Source organism: Sturnira hondurensis, unplaced genomic scaffold, assembly GCF_014824575.4.
Source record: "Sturnira hondurensis isolate 20B ecotype Veracruz unplaced genomic scaffold, ASM1482457v3 Scaffold0008196, whole genome shotgun sequence".
NCBI classification, from domain to species: Eukaryota; Metazoa; Chordata; class Mammalia; order Chiroptera; family Phyllostomidae; genus Sturnira; species Sturnira hondurensis.
Window position 1 is genome coordinate 22,562,542 of NW_028080827.1, and position 21,131 is coordinate 22,583,672.

At 37.3% G+C, this 21,131-nt stretch overlaps 1 protein-coding gene and 1 non-coding gene across 2 annotated transcripts; both read left to right on the forward strand.

Annotated features, from left to right (window-relative positions):
• Positions 1-7,298: 7,298 nt before the first annotated feature.
• TMX1 (thioredoxin related transmembrane protein 1) lies at positions 7,299-20,922 on the forward strand. Its single transcript, XM_037054297.1, has 8 exons — positions 7,299-7,551; positions 10,459-10,574; positions 11,884-11,929; positions 13,629-13,757; positions 15,711-15,756; positions 15,857-15,958; positions 16,079-16,145; positions 19,162-20,922. The coding sequence occupies exons 1-8, from the start codon at positions 7,400-7,402 to the stop codon at positions 19,338-19,340; spliced, it is 837 nt and encodes a 278-aa protein (XP_036910192.1). The 5' UTR covers positions 7,299-7,399; the 3' UTR covers positions 19,341-20,922.
• On the forward strand, positions 10,688-10,828 carry LOC118992653 (small nucleolar RNA SNORA70). The gene has a single exon (XR_005067673.1). It is a non-coding gene; the product is annotated as a small nucleolar RNA SNORA70 (small nucleolar RNA).
• Positions 20,923-21,131: the final 209 nt, after the last annotated feature.

Sequence of the window (21,131 nt, forward strand, 5' to 3'; positions counted from 1 at the left end):
CCCCCCCCCCCCATATCCTCATGGGAGTGGCATACTAATGAAGATGAACTACAATTGGCACGTGCAAACAAATACATAATATAACACAAAGTAGCGCTGAGTGTTATAAATAAAAAATAAAGAAGTATAAAGGAACGGTCAGAGAAGCTCTCTCAGGAGGTAACATTTAGCTAAAGCCTGAATACAGTGGGCAAATAATCCATGAAAACATAAGGAAAGAATAAACTTTAGCAAGTGCAAAAGTCCTGAGGTAGGAGAGAGCTTAGCATGTTTGAGGGTCAAAGAGGCCAGTGGATGAGGCAGAGTGGGGAAGGGAGACAGTGAGAAGAAACAAGGTCACAGTAGTAGTTAGGTTAGGTGGTGGTGGTGGTGGAGGCAGTAGTAACAGTGGTATACTAAGTGGTGGCTAAGTGAGTTGGTAGCTAGGTCAAGATCTGGTAGACAAGTTGGATTTCTAAGTCTCATGGGAAGCCATGGGAGGACTTTGAGCTGGGAAATGACATGATCAGACAGAAAGATTATTCCGTGTGTATTCACTCATTTAATGCTTATAGCAAACCTTTGAGGTGGGTCTATCACTTCCATACAATCAATGAGAAAATGAAAGATTAGAAAGAGTCAGTAGGCAGTGCAATCAAAATTGGAATGCTGGACTCCTCAGAACCAGGTTCTCAGCCACCAGACCTAAGTTATCATGACCATTAAAATGAAGCTCTTAAGTGTGGTAGTCAGCCTCCAAGATGGCTCCCAGCAATCCTTGTCTGCTTGTAGCACACTCTTGTGTGGTCCTCTCTCACAATGAATAGGTCTGACCTTTAAGACCAACAGGATATTATGGATGTAGCTGATGGTGAGGGGTCTCTGAGGAGTCATAGAAAACACTACTGCTCCTGACTTGCTTTCGTGGAGAGCTTGCTCTGAAGGAAGCCAGTCATGAATATCTCCAGTGGCCTCTGGAGAGGCCTCCGTGGTTAGGTGCTGAAGCTGTCCACCAGCCATCATCAACTTGCCAGCTACTGTGGAAGTGGATTCTCCAGCACCAGTTAAACCTTCGGATGACTGTACAGCGATCAACATCTTGTCAACAACCTCATGAAAGACTCTGAGCCAGGACCACCAAGAATGAAGCCCCCCCTGAATTCCTGATACACAAAAACTGTGTTAGATTGTTTATTATTTTAAATTATAAAATATTAATGTACATTCAGGCAGCAATAGATAACTAATATATTAGGCTTTTGTAAAACTGGATGTCCTCTATATTTTGGGGTCTAAATATTATGTTAAAAGGAAATATTAAAAACCAAAAGCATATTGACTTTCTGCCTTTCATTTTTTAAAAATTGCTATCCTAATATGCTCAGGCTGCTAAAATAAAATACCATACACTCAGTGGCTTATGTAACAGACACTTATTACTCATAGTTCTGGCGACTGGGAAGTCTAAGATCATGATACTAACAGGTTTGGTTCTCGAAGAGGACCATTGTTCTGGTTTGTGGGTGGCTGCTTTCTTCCTGTTCCCTTGCCTGGCAGGGAAAACAAGTTTTGGTGTCTCCTCTTTTTCCTGTAAGGACACTAATTCCATCATAGGATTCCATCCTCATGACCTCATCTAAAGCAAATTATCTCCCAAAGGCCCCTCCTCTTAAAGTCATTGCATGGGGCTAGGGCTTCAACATTCCGTCTTTGGGGAGACCCAAACAGTCCATAGCAACAATTAAGTGGTCATTTTTAAAAAATCCTCACCTGAGGACATGATTATTGATTTTAAAGAGGGGAAGGGAGGAGAGAGAGTGCAAGAGAAATATTGATCAGTTTCCTCTCATATGCACCCTAACCAGGAACCTAACCAGCAACGTAGGCACGTGCCCTGACCAGGAATTGAACTTGCAACTTTTTGGTTTACGGAACTTCATTCCAACTAATTGAGCCACATTGGCCAGAGCTTTTTGTTATTATTGAATTTCAGAGAGTTACATAAATGTAAGTATAGTATATCAGTGTACATATATGAAATTTCATACATAACCTACTGGAATCGATACACTATTAAATATAAATTAATATGCAATGTTGTTGTGTACTAACCGCCAAATCTCACGGGCAGGGAAACTGTGACAACCATGGTGTGTGCTCAGATAACCACCGCTGTCCTGGTCCAGTTGAAGCATTTCCTGTTGTCCTGACTCTGCATCACCTGGGATCCCTTCTGTGCCTTGGGCCACCTGTGTGGGAGGGTTGTCACTTTTATCAGAGATATAGTAATACTAAGTGAACAGACTTCTCTTTATCCTCCAGAAACTGACCAGACTTCAGAATTTAGGCCTAGTGGCTATAGCTTTAGCTTTCCTTGTGCCTTTTGGACAATTGCAATAACATACCAAGTTAATCTTAAGCTATAAATGCCCTTGAAGTGCCAATGAATTATGTCAGTCAGTAACTAGTTAACTCTTCAGAGGGCCAAGTCTTTGTTAATTCTAATTTAGGGTTGCATATGATAGTATCTCTTTGAACACTTAGCATTTTCTCTAGCTAAATTTAAACATTTTATGCATGAATAAAAACATTATAAAACATTTAATAAGCTTCTTTAAAGTTAAAATTTAAAGCTCACAAATTTAGAATGATACTTTTGCCTTTCTGTATCCAGATGGGAAAGTAGAATAATTAATCTTCCTAATCTTGGTTTAAAGAGCTATGAGACCATCTGAGGATATTATCTCACAGACAGTATAGTTGCCAGAGAGTTTAGCTAAGCTACTCCATAATATTGCTGCCTTGGTATCCATTTTGTGTGGCCAAGCAACCTGTGGGGGCCTTGAGCTAACATTGACCTCTCCCATAAGCACATGCCCTAGATAATAGCACACAGAGTCACAAGTAAATGTAAGTTACTGATATGACTCCCTCCAAGGCCCTTGTGATAAACAGCCACCCCCACCCTTGCTCCTTATGGGGCTTCCACTCTGTGTGCCCTTTAGGTAAGACCCTATGTGAAACTTACCAAAACCATACTCTTTTTGGTTTGAGTTGCTCAGTCTGGCTTGGCTTGGGAACCCCAAAGCATACCACACACTGACTCTAATAAAGGCACTTGATTCAGGTGACACCACTTTCTCTGCCTGTAGCCCTGCATGGACCCTCAAGCCATGCTGTGCACTTCCTCCAGGGCTTGTGAGTAATAAACTTCTGTATTTTGATTTTTTTTGTGGTCTCTTGTTGGAACCATGGCTTACCACCTGACACAAGTGTTAATTTAAGAAAGTCACAACAAGTGGCTACACTAACATCAGACAAGATAGGCTATAGAACAAGAAAATATTACTGGATATAAAAAGGAAATTTTATAACAATAAGAGTCCATACACCAGAAATGTATAGCAACTATAAAGATATATACAACAGAGCCTCAAAATCCATAAAACACAAACTGTTAGAGTTGAAGGGAGAAATAGACAATTCAATAATTAGAGACTTCCATATAACTTTCAATAATGAATAGAACACTTAGACAGAAGATCAGTAAGGAATTAAAAGATTTGAACAACACTATACACCAACTAGACCTAACACAGATATCTATAAAGCACTCTGACAACAGAAGAATGCAAATTCTTCTAAAGGGCTGGAAAAGTCTCTGGAATAGACTATATGGTAGGCCATAACACAAATCTCAACAAATTAGAGAGAACTGAAATCACAGAAAGTATGTTCTTTGATCACAATATAGTGAAATTAGAAATTAATAACAGAAATATTTTTGAGAAATTAACAGATATGGGAAAATGAACAACACATTCCTAAATAACCAATGGGCAAAGAGGATATGAAAAAGGAAATTAGTAAAAATTTTGACATAATTAAATGACATGACAAAAGTTATGGGAAGTAGCTAAAGCAGTTTTAGAAGAAAACTTAGAGGTTCAATGACTACATTTAAAAAAAGGAAGAAACACGTCAAATCAAGAAGCTAATCTTCCACCTTAAAATATTTTGGGGGGAAGTAGGATGCAAACTAAAACCAACACATGCACAAGGAAAAAATAATAAAGGAGAGAATTAAAAATAATAGAGAAAACCAACAAAACTAATGGTTGGTTTTCTCAAAAGATAAACAAAAGTGATAAAACTTGAGCTAAACTGACCGAGGGAGAAAAAAAAAGAAAGACTCACATTAGTAAAATTAGGAATAAAAGAAAAAACATTGCTATTGACCCTACAGATATATAAAGGATTATGAGAAAATATTATGAAAAACTGTAGGCCAACAATTAGGTAACTTAGATGAAATGGACACAAACCATCAAATCTAACTCAAAAAGAAAGAAAATCTGAATAGATCTATAACAAGAAATTAATCTAGTAATTTAAAAACTATCTACAAAGAAAAGCCCAGACCCATGACTTCATTGCTGAATTCTACCGAACATTTAAAGAAGTAGTAATGGAAATACTTCCAAAAATTAGAAATGGAAGGAACACTTCCCAACTCATACTATGAGGCCAATATTATCATGATACCCAAATCAGACAAAGACATCATAAGAAAACTATAGACCAATATTTCTCACCAATTCTGATGTTAAAAATCTTCAACAAGCTACTAAACTCAATCCAGCAATATATGAAAAGAACTAAACACCATTACCAAGTGGGATTTATATCAGGAATGCAAGGTTTGTTTATCATCCAAAAAAATCAATTAATGTAATATGCCACATCAATAGATTAAAGGATATAAACCACATGACCACCTCAATAAGTGCTAAAAAAAAAAAAAAGCTTGTGACAAAACTCAACATTCCTTCATGATAAACATCTACAACCAGCTGGTAATTGACAAGAACTTCCTCATTAAAAAGGACACTCACTTCATACTTAGTGATGAAAGACTGAATCCTTTTCCCCTAAAAACAGGAAAAAGACAAGAAGTGCAAAACTTATAATCTGAGAACTACAAAACATTGCTGAAAATTTTGAGAAGACCTAAATAAGTGGAAAGACACCCCATGTTCATAGACTGGAAGGTTTTATACTACTAAAAGGGCAATACTCCCCAAATTGATCTACAGAATCAATGCAGACTCTTGTGAAATCCCAGTTTGCTTTAAAAAAAAAAAGAAATTGACAAGCTGATTTTTAAATGTATATGGAAATTCAAGGGTCCAGTATAGCTAAAAAACATTGAAAAATAACATAATTGGAAGACTCACACTTACAGATTTCAAACTATAATAATAAAGACAGACAGTATGTTATTGGCATCAAGGGGACATTTAGATCAATAGACTAGGACTGAAGATTTACAGGGAAAAAAATGCAAACCTCATATATCTACAAACTGTTGATTTTGTGACAAGGGTGCCAAGAGCATGCAATGGTGAAAGAAGTCTTTGCAACAACTTGTGTTGGAGCAGCTGAATGTCCACATGCAACAGATTGAAGGACCCCCAATCCCATACCATATATAAAAATTAACTAGCCCTGGCTGGTATAGCTCAGTGGATTGAGTGCGGGCCTGCAAACCACATGATCGCAGTTCGATTCCCAGTCAAGGGCACATGCCTAGGCTGCAGGTCAGTTCCCGGTTCTCAGCAGGGGATGCACGAGAGGCAACCATACATTGATATCTCTCTCCCTCTCTCCTTCCCTTCTCCTCTAAAGATAAATAAATAAAATCTTTTAAAAAATTAACTAAAAATAGATCAAAGATTTAACTAAAACTATAGAACTGTCACATGAAAACATAGGTGACCCTAGCATTTAAGAAGTATGGATTTAATTTTAAGTGCAGCAGGAAGCACTTGGAGGGTTTTAGGGAGAAATGGCTTGATCCTATGTAGAGAAACAAGAGAGACTCAGGGAGATCAGTTAGGAATCTATAATTGTAGTCCAGGCAGAGACAATAGACCCATGGATTAGGGTGTTGGCTGTGGGAAAGGAAATAAGTGGTCAGATTCAGGATATGTTTTGGAGGTCGAGTCTATGGTACTTGCTGAGGGAACACATGAGGAGGAAGCGAAGAGAGAGAGCAACAAAGAACTAAAATGTAAATTTTTGTCTTGAGCAACCAAATGGAATTTGGAACCTTTTACTGAAATGGAAAACTATGAGAGGGAGAATCAAGAATATTGTTTTTTTTGGCCATGTTATGTATGAGGTGTCCATTAGCTACCCAAAGGATGTCCAATAAAGAGTTGAATGTTCCCAGAAGGGTCAGGGCTGGAACGACAGACATTTTGGTGGCTTTTAAACCAGGACTGAGGTTATCCTGAAGGAGAGAGTAATTAATTATAAAGAGAAGAAGGGGTGCCAGTACAGCATCCTGCAACAATATCTGGAAGTCCAGTAGAGGAGGACGAGCCACGAAGTTTCAGAAGGAGCAGCTAGTGCAGAAAATGTAAAAACAAGTGAGGCATCACAGAAGGGAAGACAATAAAGCATTTCACAGAGGGTGTGGTGACTGTAAATGGCTGCGGGCAGTCAAAAAAAATGGCTTTGTTAACATGCAGATCACTAAAGTCCTTGAAAGGGCCTTTCTGTGGAGAGGTGCGGAAGTGCCAAATGAAGTGAATTTAGGAGAGAATGTTAGGTGAGAACGTGTAAGGGCAACTATTTTCATTTGACTGATACTTACTAAACACAGCGCACGTTGATTTGCATTTGTTATATACTGATTTCTCACCTAGCATCTCTGTATTACTGCATTAAAAAATTGAGGGATAACATACATCCTAAAGTGCACTAATCTTAATACGTTCAGCTCGATGGCTTTTTACGTTTGTGTACGCCCTTGTAAAATACTGTTCAGAACAAGGCGCAGAATATAAAGGGTACCCCATAAGGTTTCCCTGTGCACCTTTCCAATCTATAATCCTCCCGAAGTAAATCAACATTCTGACTCATATAAAAATCCATTAGGTTTACTACAAAAGTTTCCAAAGGAAACGAATGAAACCTAGGAAGGGCATTTAATTGGAAACTGCGGGAATCTTCTCAATCGGCTAGAGTAAGTATAAAATGCCAACCACTTGGCGCCAAATTGAATCTCGGACTTTGAAACGCTTCCTCTCCGAAGCCCCTCCCACTTTCTACACTGCGCTTCTAGTTCGCTCTGTTCCTTCCCAATAATACTGGGGCACACCACCGGCTGGGAAAGGCACCGCTTTTCTGTCATGCGCACTAGGGATAGCAGCGCTTCCCTCCGTGCTCAACCAACTGAAACCCGGCCTCTTCTGGCGCATTCAGAATCCTCTAGACGCGCGCAAGCGGGCACGCGCGTGTCCTGACGCGCGGTCTTGCGCATGAGCAGATCATCCCGCGAGGGCGGAAGTGAGGGGCTGGTCCGCGGAGGTGGGAGTCGCCGCGGTTGCTGAGGGGTGGGCGAGCGGCCGACATGGCGACCCCCGGGAGTCTCGTAGTTCACGTGGCAGTTCTGGTGCTGTTGCTTTGCGGGGCTCCCCGGACCCACGGACGGCGGAGCGACGTGCGCGTCGTCACGGACGAGAACTGGAGAGAGTTGCTGGAAGGAGAGTGGATGATAGAATTGTGAGCGCGGGGTGATTGTCTCGGGTCCCCTCGGTGGGCCGGGGTAGCCGGGGTCCTAGGTCCTAGTCTGGACACCAAACTTCATCTCTCCCCTGACCCTTCTCCGAGGCCCAGGTTCCTGGGGACTGCCACTGCGGACTGCGGAGCTCGCGCCCCCGCTGCTTCCAGATCTCCAAACTGCTCTGCGGACTGGCCGCCGGCTCGGTCCCTCCCGCTCCTCGTTTTCACCGAGGAACATTAAGTTTCTTCTACAACTGTGCACTCTGGTTTAAGGCTGTAGTGTGCTTACGAGATTGCGTTCCGGTTCTCTCAACTTTAATTCATGGTTTTGGGGGTGGGGTGGTTGGGGTGACTCGTTCCTATACAGTCATTTATTTTAGAATGATATTTCACAAACGGGCTCGACTATTTTTACCATATTTTACAAGAGAGGAATTTGAGCAGAACCTCTCTTCTTTTGTCTAAATATCCTTAAAAAGTAGCCCATTTTATAGTGTTGGAATTTGGGACTCTATATTTTTATTTTAAATGTCAAGCAAATTCAAGTTGGGTTATTTTAACATCTTAATTCCCTTTATCATTTTTTCTTGTTTTTCTCACTGTATACTTCTCATTTTTTTCTTTGCTTGTGTGTTTCTGCAAAATAGTGATTGTCCTAGGTTGTGACTCTTAATGCTCTCCGAATGGTACTGCATTAAAAGATGTGTGAATGTCATTGTAAGCTGTTTGAAGAAAATCGTTTCTGCGGTAGTTCTGTTATAATAAGGTGCATTCTGCATCAGTAGAAAGTAATCTACCTTTGCTTTAGTTTGCAAATTGGGGATAGTGGTGGGCAGTGTTATTGATGCTGGTGTTGTTATAAAAAAACACCGTTGACTGTTAACTGTACTAGATACTGCTAAGCACTTTACATACATTATTATATTTCTCTCAAAATTCTATAAGAAAGGTATTATTTTCCACATTTTACAGATGGGAAACATACCTACAGACTTAATTAACCTGTCCAGATATTGCTTTTTTCAGCTTCTAAAGCAGGGGTGTCAAACTCATTTTCACCGCGGGGGGGGGGGGTGTCAAGGCTAATGGGGGTCACATCAGCCTCCTGGTTGCCTTCAGAGGGCAGAATGTATTTTCAGTTCCTTAACAGTTAAGGAGTACAGTTATACAGCCCTAAAATTATCTCTGCCCTTTGAAGGCAACTGTGAGGCTGATGTGGCCCCGGGTGAAAATGAGTTTGACACCCCTGATCTAAAGCTTAAGAGTAGGCATGCATTGATAGCTGTTAGTACACCCTCTTCTTTAACAAGGTTCCAGTATTTTCAGGTTGCCAGTTTACGAGGCAGGTGAGAGTGGACATCATTAAGGGAAAACCCAAAAGGCCAACTCCGTTAAGTCTTGAGTGGGACTTAAAATCAGAAAAGCTATGTGGAGCATAAGATAAGGGAAAATGTGCATAAATGTGCATATAATCTGTGCCTCAGTGAAGTGCATTTTTAGGCACCACTGGAAGTTGCAGGGGAGATGGAATATAACAAGTGACAGCATTTAGTTTTTATTGTCATGAGGAACTTTTTTTAGATTGCGCCCATAAAATACTGTTTCATAAATACTGTGTTAAGCAACAGTGATTATGAATTTATATGTGAAATACAGTCAAGCATTACTCAAGGATATTTTTAAAAACTCAATTTGATCAAACTATGTAAATATTCAAGAGTTAAGTACAGGTGATCTGAATTAGAGCATCTGTGAAATTAGAGTATGTGATAGTACTTTTTTCTTCCATAGCTTACTGATTTTTGAGGCTGAATCTTTAAAAAGCACTCAAAAAACAAATGAACTTGGTAAAGGGATCTAGTGAGTGGTACTAAATGCTAGTTATTACAAGTCTGTTACCTACATTAAGTTCATCCTCATCAAAAGTTTTATTACAGAGATATTTTCATTTTAATAGTATTTATTATTAGGAACTTTGGCTTTTATGTATGGTACTAGTCTTGTTCCACAATGCCTGTTACTTTTAGGAGTCTTGTTTTTCATAAAACAAGTATTATGTATAATGGAGTACAGAAACCACTTTTGTATTAAAGAGGTATAGGCTTTATTCTTTCTGTTCCATTAGACTGAGGCAAATTATAAGATAATACACAATAAAGTGGCAAAGTCAAACCTGAGGGGAAAATCGGGGCCTTGGAAAATGCTGAATGCTTGAGGAGTAATTAAAATTATAATGTGCGTGGCCATAGATTTGTAAACCTGAGGTCTTAAAAACAGGCTGACCAAAGGCTGGCCAAAAGAATTTTGTTTGACCTGCCTGGAGTTTGTGTCCATGGCTTATGTTTTGAGGGAACATTTTTTTAAAAAATAAAAATGCAGAGTTTTTGGTTTCTTTTTCATAAGAATAGCTTGCCATACCGGGCCAGCAATCCCTTGTGGCAGTCATCCTGAGCAGTGCTTTCCTGCTTAAGATGTGGTGCAACTCTCCTTGTTCACCACAGCCCTGGGTGCTTCCTATTTTTCTTGTACTGATACCTTGCATTTGTGACTCCTGCAGTGTAAAATTATTAAAACCCATGAACTCCAAATGGAGCTTTGAGCTTTCTGGTAGCCACATTTTCATAGAGAAATACAAAGGTTTTTTTTGTTTTTTAAAGAGCTGCTTTATGTGTGAAAACGTCCTTGTATCTTAACTTCTCAGACTTTTATGTGATTAGCATCATCAACTCATAGATCTTAATTGCTAGAGTATTAGGTTCACATTTAAAACTTTTATTTTCATAAAATTAATAACTGTATTATCTTGTTTTTAGTATAAAATGTTCTTCACAATTACGCATTTTAGGATTTTTATGCCAGTATGGTGGTATTTGAATGTCTGACTTTTTTTTTAACTGTATTTCTCAGTTATGCACCATGGTGTCCTGCTTGTCAGAATCTTCAGCCAGAATGGGAAAGTTTTGCTGAATGGGGAGAAGATCTTGAGGTTCATGTTGCAAAAGTAGATGTTACAGAGCAGCCAGGTACTATAAGTCTGTGGATGTCTTTGTTTCTTTGTATATTGGGTTGATAAGTTTATCCTCTTTTCCACATTGCATGGTCTTTACCTTTCATTAGGTTTGGAAAACATAACTGTCTGCAGTTAATTAAGCCAACCTACCACCTCTCTGCTGGGGGCTCAGTGTGAGGTGACTTCAAAAAGCAGATTCCTTGGTTTCAAGGAATGTATGCAGCTTATTCCTTTTATATGTCGCTCTAAGGGATCTTGGAGATCTCACTCTCCTCTCATTCTTCCCCAAATAACTGCCTCTGATCTTTTTTGCTTTGTATCCCAGGCCCCAGACTAGTGTGTAAGAAGTCCTAGAATACTGTGGTCCAGGTGGACACTGGCCAAAGCCCTTTGCATCCATATTAAGCTTCAGGATAAAGAGCATGCCATTGAGGTTCTTTGCAGAGTCAAGGTCATATTCCTTGACAAGTAGTATGAATTTCTGTAATTGGGTTCCAAATTTAATGCCTGTGATTTGAGGACCTGGGCTTTTAATTACAAAGCCTGCATGGTTGTGGGGTCAAGTGCACTCCTGACTTGACCCTCTGGCCAAGTGGCAGGTCCTGCCCTCAGGCATGCTCCTTTCTTAGTCTAGTCCCGTCTTACCTGTTCTTGCTCACAATATAACCTGGGTTCTTGACTTTGCCCGATTCCAAATGGTAACAATAGCTAATATTGAACACTTGCAGTAGCTCCTATTATTATTGCCCAGCTTATGATTCATGATGTGTTCCATTTCTAACAACATCTTAAACTCAGCCTTTGTTTTCTGAATGTCAAGTGCAGTTTGATTTGATTTTAGACCTTTATAGTATAGACGACTGTTGGTGCAGTATAATGGAATCAAGTGTTTATATATAAATTCACTTTTTAATTGAGATTATGTGTAGTAGTTTTTTTAAAGTTGCTTTAAGTAGATAATTAGGTTTTTTATTTTTTATGTTACAAAACTCTTAACCTGGCTGGTGTAGCTCAGTGTATTGGGTGCAGGCCTGTGAACCAAAGCATCACCAGTTTGATTCCCAGTCAGAGCACGTGCCTGGGTTGCAAGAGGCAACCACACATTGATGTTTCTCTCCCCCTCTTTCTCTCTCCCTTCCCCTCTCTCTAAAAATAAATAAACTCTTTTAAAAAAGAAAAAACTCAACTATTCTCGGTATAATTTAATATTTTCCTTATTAGTATTTAAATCAGAATCAACTTTTAAGTAGTAAGTGATTGGCCTATATAAAACCTGCTCTGTATTCTTTCTTGTCTTTATTTGTAATCTTTATCATTTGTAGGACTGAGTGGGCGATTTATCATAACTGCTCTTCCTACTATTTATCAGTAAGTATTTGAAGATTTGGTGGTTATGAAGAAGGATGCATCATAGTATAATCAGAATAAAGGCCTCTGTCCTGGATTATGTTTAAAGAGTGTTACACTCATTAAGTGTATTAGAAGGCTTATTAACTACTAGCACTGCCCTGGTGCCTTTATATAGATGAATGATGTATGAGACAGCCCCTAATTTTGAAATTAAAGATTTGTAATTGTTTTCAGAGGCAATGTTCCGTTGTTCACATGAAATGATTTGCTACTCTTCAACATACTAAATGTTTTTGAGCCCAGAGTTGTGGTTAGTCCTATAGGAAAATTGGTAAGGGAAAACCTGGGCTGGAGTGGTTTGTGGAGATTATGGGGTTTCAAGGAAGCTTTGGAGATAGATTTCAAACGTACAGAGTAAGCATTCCATCTTGAGGGCATCTCATAAATAGGAATATGGTATGTTAAAAAATTAGCTTAAAAAAGTGCTGTAATTCAACCTTGGGACAGTGGTAGGTGAAATGGTTGGGTGTTAAGGCAAAATGAACAGGGTTGTATAGTCTTTAATATCAGGCCTTTTAGTCTGACTTTATCTTCTAAGTTGAGATAGGAAATCTTAAATCTGTACCTGCCCTCTACCTTAATGCCCATCTGGCTGGTGGGTTGAATGCCAGGAGGTATTCATTGAGCTCTCCTCATTAAAAGTTATGCAAACAACAAGTTGGCAATTCTTTATGTGTCTTTGTTTCTCTTCTTTATTTTTCATGTCTAAATAGTTCCTTACACCTTTTTTATTCTCTCATGCTCCCTTTGTAGCTATTTAAATGTCTGTTCGCTGTCTCCGTAAGTGGTTCTCTTCCTTTTCAATCAGTACTTTTCTCTATAGTATCTGTTAAGTGGCTGTAATCAGACTCCCCCTTTCCTTTTTCTCAACACCCCCTGAACTTATCTGGAATTTTCTGCCCATTTTCTTTCAATCATGTTGTTTATCATGCCCATTCTCTTAACTTCTGACTTTTGAAATCCTACCTGTCCCTCAAAAACAGCTCAGATGCCATTTTTCCCCTTACAAACTGTTTTTTGGCTTTCTTGTGGTCTTTGGCTGTGGATGGATAAAGGATCCTTTAACCCTACAGTAGGTAGTAGGGAACTATTGAAAGTTGTTGCATTTAACTGTTAAAAATAGAAGTGTTAATTAAGTAGGGTGAGACTACAGTAATATTTAAGATAGTTTGGGAATGGTGAAGATGTGGGAGCGGGGAGAGCAGTTATCACCCCACAGCACAACTCCGTGCCCTGGGAATGGGAAGGACTAGGTGAATGTCAGGAAGGACGAGCACCAGACTGTAAAGTAGAATCACATAAGGCTTAAAAGTTATTTTCTGAGATTTATCTCCTTTGTGTCTGTCAGTCAGTCCTCCCATATCCCTGTTTTATTGAGATGTAGTTGACATATAATGGTTTACTTTGTTTCCTGGTTTTATTATTTGGAAGAGTAACAGTGAGTAATCTTAGGCTTATGACTGTGTAAAAATATGACCTCATTGATTAAATTTGGGGCTGAGATGTTGTGAATTGATAATTAATGTAATTTGCTACTTGTGCTTTGCTAATGATTTTGAGTATTAGGATTAATTGTAAAATAAGATTAAAGAAATGGCAAAACAAATACAAAGTTTATTTATTTGGTGTTGGATAATACTTATTCTTACCTTTTTAGTTGTAAAGACGGTGAATTTAGGCGCTATCAGGGCCCACGGACTAAGAAGGACTTCATAAACTTTGTAAGTGACAAAGAGTGGAAGAGTATTGAACCTGTTTCATCATGGTTTGGTCCAGGTTCTATTCTGTAAGTATGAGGGCTTTTTTTCTTACTTATTTCTACTTTAATTGGAACAGGTAATTATGTTTGTGTAAATAAAGCATTCTTGGGCTCTTAAAGTATATTCACATTTATTATATGATTATTTTTGATTTGACTCTTCTAGGTTAAACAAATACTTTGATCCTTATTAAGCTAGGAGACATTTTATAGCATTAATTTGAAATCCTTTCCAGGAATGTGTTAACTCTGAGGATAAGGTCCTTTGTATCGTCAGAAGCTAAATGATGTCCCTAAGTATGAAGAAATGGGAAAGCTGTCATTTGAGCTTGATATTTGAATGAGAAGCTTCAAACATGTATCTACTTGTGCTATCTTTAGATTTTAGTTCTTTATTTAATGTGATTGAATTATTCTACCAGTCTGATAACTTTTTGTTTGAATAGATGGGATGAACAATGACCCTAATGTCCCTGATGGCCTGACTAACCACTGAGCTTTACATATAACTAGAGGGCAGCAGCTTGCTATGGAACAGTAAGGATTGGAGATAGCATGCATATTTCCTGCTAGCTGTTGGGGTGCAATACCTCGTGGATCATTCAAGAGACTTTCAGGGGTATTGAGTTTTGCTAAGGTCACCATGGACTTATCTTGGTGTGGCTGAGCTATCTTTTCCTGTCTCCTTACCACACTTGCTGTTGGAATATTAGGCACTTGGGATACCAGTGGTGAGAGATAAAAAATGCTCTGGATTCTGGGAGTAGGAAGACGATTGGCTCTAAGCATTATTTTGAAATAGAATTTATCTTTTTCACCTTCCCCTTACACCTCTGCCCTGAAAATCTGAATTGATATGTCCTTTTCTGTCAAAATTTCTCCACTGTACCACCATGTCAACCTAATGGAGGCACCAAGTGTTTGTGATGGAGTCTAATTAGTTCAGACTGTAGGGAGGCTTTATGTTTCAATTTCTTGTTCCTCTTCCCATTTTTCATTTTAAACAAAAGCAATGTGATTAAAGTACCTTTCCCTGTTGGGCTGAAAATGTAACTGATTTTTATTTTTTGAAATCTCATAGGTGAATCTTCTTAGTCTTTTGGTAGAAGAAGGAGTTTGCTCTGAGTCTCTGCTAAGTCCTCAGGGCAGCAGTCTGCACCTTTTTTATTGGTGAACTGTGAATAAGGGGCACTCCAAGTGTCAGCTCAGCAGATTGACTCCTCTAATGATGGGCAGTTGGATTAGGTTGTCCTGTATATAGGAACTTTGGCTTGCGTGTGAATTGGTTTATATGTTGGTGGTAATAGGGGGAAAGCAGTTGGGAACAAACAAATCTGTCTTATATTTGGAACGTGTCCTTTAACTATCCATCTAAACTGCTTGGATTTAATTATATGAAAATAATTATTTTTACTTATATGATGACTTAGCATTTGCTTCTTAAATAATTTTATATATCATTAAACTATATCAAACTGAAGCTATTGTAAGTTCAATTTTAGTATGAAAGGGGGTAATTCTAAGGTGGGAGGATCTGTTCAGTACATGTACCTAGTTCTTCCTTAAGGCTCTGCTTGTGAAGGGATTCTGTGCTCATTTGAAGCCATTTGCTTTACAGTATGCCTGACTTTAACTGGTTCCATAGAGCTTGTAACCTCTTAGCAGAGTACATTGGAAAAGTCATCAGATGAAAGGTGAAAGGTTGATGTCAAAGCTGTAGGGGAAAAGGAAAAAAATTACTGTGTTTTATGTATGAGGATATCACATAATGGGAACAATGCAGAAACATAATGTTCGTTAACAAGTCTCATTAAAGTCTTGAAATTAGTGCTTTGTGACTAATCTTGATTAACACCATCAATAAAATCTGGTCTACTGAGATTATAGAGTGAAAAGTAGAAGCCATAGCTATACACACATATATTCTACTTTAAAGCTGTGTATTTTACTCAGTATTTCAATCATCTCTCTTTATTTTAGGATGAGTAGTATGTCAGCTCTTTTTCAGCTATCTATGTGGATCAGGGTATGAGCTAAAATTTTATTTCTATTCTAAACATTTTTGACAGTATTACTTTTTTTCAGATGACCAGGTTTTTAGGTTATTTTTTTTCTTTTGATTTTAGACTTGCCATAACTATTTTATTGAGGATCTTGGATTACCAGTATGGGGATCATACACAGTTTTTGCTTTAGCAACTCTACTTTCAGGACTATTACTAGGACTCGTAAGTACTTTATTTTCAGAGTACTAGGAAGAAAAATATTTTAAAACTTGATAATTTTATATAGTTGTACTAGCTTTATAATGTATTATACATTTGGCTTTCTTATGTTTATTTTTGCAGGGTATGATATTTGTGGCAGATTGTCTTTGTCCTTCAAAAAGACACCGACCTCAGCCATACCCTTCCAGTAAGTATATTTTTATTTTATTTTAGGTTCTATCATTACTTCTTTATTCCTTTTTTTAAATTTATTTTTTAATTACAGTTGATTTATTTTAGTTTCAGGTGTGCAGCTTAGTGGTTAGACATTAATATACCTTATGACAGCAGTTTTCAACCTTGTTATTTCATGGCACACATAAATTAATTACTAAAATTCTGTGGCACACCGAAAAATAGATTTTTTTGCCTATCTGAAAATAAAAATAGGTATAATTTTGAATCATTTACATTGGATGGCTCTTTTTGTGTTGGCTGTTACCATTTTTTTAATTTGACAATCTAAGGGAAAAGAGGTCAGTGCCCCTGATGAGTCAGGTACTGCATGTTTTAAAAATTCTTTCATACACCGGTTGAAAATTCCTGCCTTACAAAGTGATCACTCTAATAAGTCTAGTATCCATTTGACACCATACATAGTTATTATGATGTTATTAACTATATTCCCTATCCTGTACTTTACATACCTGTGACTGTTTTTTATAACTGGAAATTTGTACTTCTTAATCCCTCCCTTCCAGCTTAGGTTTCTAAATATGGGGGGTGGCTTATATCGAAAGGAGAAGGGGAATATATATTTCATAAGAATAATGGCTCCATGGATTTTGGAACATTTATTTTCTTTTATAATGTGGAGAATTTTAATATTGCATATAATTTGCAGATATTTAATAACATTGATATAAATTTGTTTGAAAATTCCATGGTATTTGTAGATCCATTTGAACATACTTAAGTGCAAAAAAGTTAAATATATTCTGCTTTGGAAGTCATTCATTGCTATAGTGCGTTGAAGATTTTTCTTTTTAGTCAGCCACGTCTTAAGTTTTTCTGGTAGGAAATTGGGAAAAGCAATTCCTATAGTTGATTTAGGATTGACACTGTGCTATGCATTTATGTAATTAGAAGTATTCACTGCTGTCTGTCCTGATAAGCAATCATTTCTATTCAGTCTTGAAAATTACATTGTTATGGAAGCCCTCATGTTTGCTCTTTGTAAAGAACTCACTTTTCATCATCCCATTTGCTTTTCAGCAACCCTCTAAAGTGGACTGCATAAAAGCATCATTCTTCCTATTTTGTGGTTGAGTAAACTAAGGCCCAGAGAGATGAACTGTTTTCCTAGGTCACACAGAAATGACAGAGCTTAGGGTAGAACCTAAATCAGATTCTTGGCTTGGCCTTCCCATATGCTGCCTTTCATGACTTAGTATTTATTGAGGTCAAAACTCCTTAAATGAAGTCAGTGGAGATTGCATTTACTGTTTACTTTGTTCATTGAATAGCTGATAGGTATTCTTTTCATTTTGTAGGTAATTGCATTGATGGTATAAAAAGGACATGTATTGGGGAGGGAAACATTTCATTCACCGAGGGCCTCTGCCCTATAGAAAGAAAACTGTGAGCATAGATTACTTAACAGACAGTTTAAAAGTTGATGAATGTATATTTTATTTCACTTCGAAAACCTCAGCCAAACAAACGTGTCTCTTAAGTAATCTGTGACACAGCTGATAGACAGTGATCCATACTTTGTGATACTGCCCCTTTTAGTAATCGGCTTAATGATTTGAATTGTTTTCTAGTATGTGTGTTTGGCTTAGATTTTGAGTTGCTTGGGGAAAGACTCACCTCAGTCTAGTTTTAAGCAGAATAGGAATTTATTGGTTTATGTAGCAAGGAAATCTGAGGGTAGAGTTGATTGGATCCTGAGGCTCACATATTAGGATGTTACGTTTCTGAACTGCTCGAGTTATCCTTTCCGTTATTTGCTCCATTTTTGTTTCTCTTCAGTCCTTAGCATAAAAATGATAGCTCTCAACTGCAGAGTGAGAAGGCAATACATCTTTCCCCACAACCATCTTTTGGAAGAATTCTGGTGCACTCTACTTAAGTTAAACAATTCACTTTTTGGAACAGTCACTGTAAACCAGGGTTTCTCAATCTTGACGCTGTTAACCTTTTGGGCTGCATAATTTATAGTTATGATGGGCTGCTTTTTGTATGTTGTTGGGTGTTCAGCAGCATCTCATTGGTCGCCAGCAGCACCACCTCACAGTTGGGACAATCAGAAATTCTCCAGACATTACCACATGTTCATTGGTGGGGCAGAATCACCCCTGGTGAAGAAGCACTGCTATAAACTGTAGTGCTCACCATACCCACATGGGATGTGGTGCAGGGAAGAGGCTAATAACCAAACAGAAAGAGCAGTGCCAGGCAGACCAAAGAACAGATTGTTCACTACATGGTGATTTATTCTTAAGCTGCTGTATTTTTCCCCCTCCATTCTGGATTGCCTGGAACGAGGGGCAGTTTAGCATCTCTGAAGAGAGTGAAGTTCACTGTCCCAGTTCTATGCTCTGTATCTCAATTTAACATGGTGTGGTCTAAGTTTACATTAACTTGCAACAGGTCTTATGAAAAAAAAAGTATATGTGTGTATACATGAAAATGCATGGAGCTGTGCACTTGAGATTTGTACGTTCTGTTGTTTGTAATTATACCTTAATAAAAGTATATGTGGAGTAGAGGAAGCACATTTATGAAACTACTTGGAAAAAAAACATGGATAGGAATATAACCTTCAACTATAAATGTCTGATTGCTATTCACTTGGGAACTGAAACAAGGGTAATGTCGAAATTTGGTTTAGTATACTTATTTATTAAAAGATTTAGTAGCAAATTATATAATTGTATTTAATGCAGTATATATTTTTACAAACATGCATTTTCACAGCATTCTGATTTGTTAATTTCAATTCATAAATAGGTAATCATAATGAATTTGGAAAGTAAAATGGATCTTGTAAACCAACTTTTATTTTTATGGTATTTCTTAATCTTGAAGACAGCTTTTCCCTTTTGGATTGATAAATAAATGCCAAAGCAGTTTATGGGCATAAGAAATCATGTCTTGACTTTATACTAATGCAAATCTAATACATCAACAAAAAATATTTTGTGGTCTTCATCTTTCAGAAAAATTATTAACAGAATTTTCTCAACCTTTGAAAAAAGTGGAGGAGGAACACGAGGCTGATGAAGAAGATGTTTCAGAAGACGACGCTGAACATAAGGAAGGAACAAATAAAGACTTTCCACAGAATGCCATAAGACAGCGTTCTGTGGGTCCTTCATGGGCTGCAGATAAATCTTAGTTATTTTTTATACATATCTTAATATAATTTGGACAGAAACAGAAGATTAATCATTTCTTTTGGTTTGAAGTGAACTGTGACTTGTTCCTTGCAAGATTCCATCTATTTTGTCATTAGATTGAAAGGTCTACCTTTAGAAAAGAAAAGGAGCACTATGTAAAAAGTTTGAAATAGGATATAACAGCAGTGTGGTGGCTTAAACAGTTCTTTAAATTTTTGAAGAATCTGGTGCCAAGCAATAAGATTTGTGTGTTTGTTTAATAATGACCTTTTTCATAATAAAATTTTTGAGGTTGAAAAATGACATTTCCCAGGTATTGCATTATTGAGGTATTTAAGGAGTTTACTTTAGAGAAAAAGATTTCTCATTTAATAAAAATTTCTTGTTTCACTGTGTGAAAAAACAAGCAAACATATTTCCCATAAATGGGAACTTTGCCCATTGTCTCAAGAAATACTATTTCAGTGACAATTTTGTGGTCCTTTTAGAGAAAATAGTCCAAAATTTCTTCATTTTTAAATAATGCAACTAATAAAAACTAACCTTGTTTTAATTACAGTTTTTTTACACATGATAATACAGGATATGCTCCTGATTTAGGAAGTTTTTGTAAGTCCATGGTGTTGCCTTGATTCCTATAAAGTTTGATTACATTTTTTGTTTCTTTGTTCAGCATACCTTTCTTACCATGGGTTACGTTTTTCATTTTCCAAATTGGAGAATATCCTGGGAATATTTTTCATATTTTAATAAATAGTATTTTATTTTGTTGTAGTATTTTGTTGTTGCAAACTGAAGTTTACTGAGGGATCCTTAAAGTTGAAGAGCTGTCTACTGATTTAAAATTTTGGCTACTTTCAGATTTTAAATTAATCTTGTTGAACTTTTACTTGGACCTTTTTTGTATTTTTGATGTGAAGGTAAACATTCCAGACTTTTATTTGATGTGGAAAAGACTCTGCATTTTATGTTTAAAAAACTGATGGAAGCTTAATCTGATACAGAATAAAGTTAGCATTTTACTCAGGAAAAGGATCTTTTATAGTGTTAGTTTTTGATGTACATCTGTCCTCATACAGAAAGTTCTTGATTTTACAGTCAGTGTAGGCTTGATGTTTTAAAATCATAATATTTTTATGTCTTTAAGAAGACAAACTATGTATTCTATACTTTCTACTATGTGCTATTTCACAGGTGGGAATCAGCAGGATGATGAAAAAACATTTAACATATTTTTACCTCTTAAAGAGTTAGTACCTTACAGCAAAAGTGGGATTGGCGTGGGGTAGCAATAGAGAACTGTATTGGCTACAGAAAGGTGAAAACCGTAAGTATTCAGAATGATCACCTGTCTATTACGTAATAGATGATGTCTGTAATGTCCCCTCTCATGTAGATTCTGCTTCTTTGTTAGTTCATTAGACTTACAGTTTCATAGTATACAACAGTTTTCTTTAAAGGCCTCGCCTTTAGAATATTAAGTATTCTACCACTGAAGAAGAGTTTGAATGTACAGTAATTTTGTGATGCTTTAGAAAAATGTAAGCACAAAATAAACTTTTCTAAGCCTTCACTAAAACTGAAGATGTATGATTTCTAGTTATATATTTAGCAATGCTTAATTTGTATTTAACAATATTCAAATGAATAGTTGGGTCACTAGGTACTTGATAACGTTTAATCATACACATCTTTTTCTGTTACTTGAGCAAATGAGAGGGGAAAACAATTCTTAGAACCTCAGAAATCACTTTAGTCATAAATAGAGTAAATGCTTAATCAAGCATTCT

Coding starts and splice junctions, on each gene's coding strand:
- TMX1 (XM_037054297.1), top strand. CDS start 7,400: ATGGCGACCCCCGGGAGTCTCGTAGTTCACGTGGCAGTTCTGGTGCTG. Junction 10,575..11,883: donor AGATGTTACAGAGCAGCCAG/GTACTATAAGTC, acceptor TATCATTTGTAG/GACTGAGTGGGCGATTTATC. Junction 15,757..15,856: donor AGCTATCTATGTGGATCAGG/GTATGAGCTAAA, acceptor TTTTGATTTTAG/ACTTGCCATAACTATTTTAT.